Source organism: Ichthyophthirius multifiliis (genome assembly GCF_000220395.1).
Source record: "Ichthyophthirius multifiliis unplaced genomic scaffold scaff_1120509251272, whole genome shotgun sequence".
In the NCBI taxonomy this organism is placed as follows: Eukaryota; Ciliophora; class Oligohymenophorea; order Hymenostomatida; genus Ichthyophthirius; species Ichthyophthirius multifiliis.
In genome coordinates this window covers 27,024-28,268 of record NW_004086036.1, presented here as the reverse complement: position 1 = coordinate 28,268, position 1,245 = coordinate 27,024, and the positions used below count along the sequence as shown (strand labels likewise).

The following is a 1,245-nucleotide window of genomic DNA, read 5'->3' as shown; positions in this document are numbered from 1 at the left end:
TTTTGATTTCCTCCTCATTATTTCCTTATGAAACAATATTAAAATCAACCACATCCTTCTATATAAATTCCAATAATTTAATAAAAAGTATACTATTTTTAAGACTTTTATCCCCAAATCCTTAAATTTGATATTCTTTAGGCACAATAGAATTTGCCCATTCTATTAATTTATGTTCACTAACTTCTCCATTTAACTCGAGTTGCTATTTTTTCATCAACTACCAGACTACTGCCAATATTAATTTCTAATTTCCATCTACTATATCCACTCCTCCTATATTAATTATTTAACATCCGATATCTTTAGCTATTTAAACTGAATAATTAGCATTTTAGATTTTCTGGAATTTACTATTTTTTTTCTTAAAAGACAATTTTTTCATATCCACTTTTCCGGGAAATAAAAAATCCATTAATTGACATAATAAAATGCCCTCTTTTACATCTTAAATTAAATTATTTACTTTAACCTTTTTTATTCCTAGGCTATTTATCCACATTTTAAATACTTTTTCTTATTGGCCTTCTTCTAAGTTTTTCTCTTATTCTTTTTTTAAATTTTCGGAATATTTCTTCTCTTCCTCACTTGCCAATAGACCTGAATTCTCAATAAATATGAGTCCACATAATAACATGTTAACCTTTTATTCTTTTTATGAAATTAATTCTTTATATTTTTCCATTAAATCGCTTTCCTTTGGTAATATAATCTCATAAATAGGCCCAAAATCGACTCCAAAGGACATTATAGGCTCTTTTTAGGCATTTTTTAGTCTATAATTTACCCATCTTAATATAATTTCTTCTTTATTTAATTTTTCTAAGTCTTATTCTTCTTCATCTTCCTATTTAAATCTCAAAATATACGGATAGTGTACTATATCGACATTTTAAAGTATTTATTATTTAATAATATTTCCCAAAACCTCATTTATAGCACTTTCTTCCCCATTAACAATTTCTTGTTTTTATATTTTCCCGAAAATACACCCAACAGATATTGCAGAAGAAATCCCTAAATTAATATTTTCTTAAATTGTTCTTTATTATAAATAATTTATTTCATCTTATAAAAAGTCTTTATTTTATTATAAAATTTCTATTTAATCTTTTTCTTATATTTATTCTCCATTTTCTTATGTTTTTACTACATTTTCTTATGTTTTTTCTTCATTTATGGCTCTTTCATCTATTGTTTAAGGCCATTCTTTATTAATTAAATGACATAATAGTGCTCCTTATT

At 24.4% G+C, this 1,245-nt stretch overlaps 1 protein-coding gene across 1 annotated transcript, besides 1 other annotated feature; it reads right to left on the bottom strand. All coding sequences in view use genetic code 6, as the record gives it.

The window, feature by feature from the left end:
* Positions 1–381: 381 nt before the first annotated feature.
* IMG5_173440 (hypothetical protein) lies at positions 382–843 on the bottom strand (the record flags this gene model as incomplete). Its single annotated transcript, XM_004029715.1, has 1 exon — positions 382–843. The coding sequence occupies one exon, from the start codon at positions 841–843 to the stop codon at positions 382–384; it is 462 nt and encodes a 153-aa protein (XP_004029763.1).
* A 269-nt stretch (positions 844–1,112) lies between these two features.
* Positions 1,113–1,178: a microsatellite.
* Between the last annotated feature and the right edge of the window lie 67 nt (positions 1,179–1,245).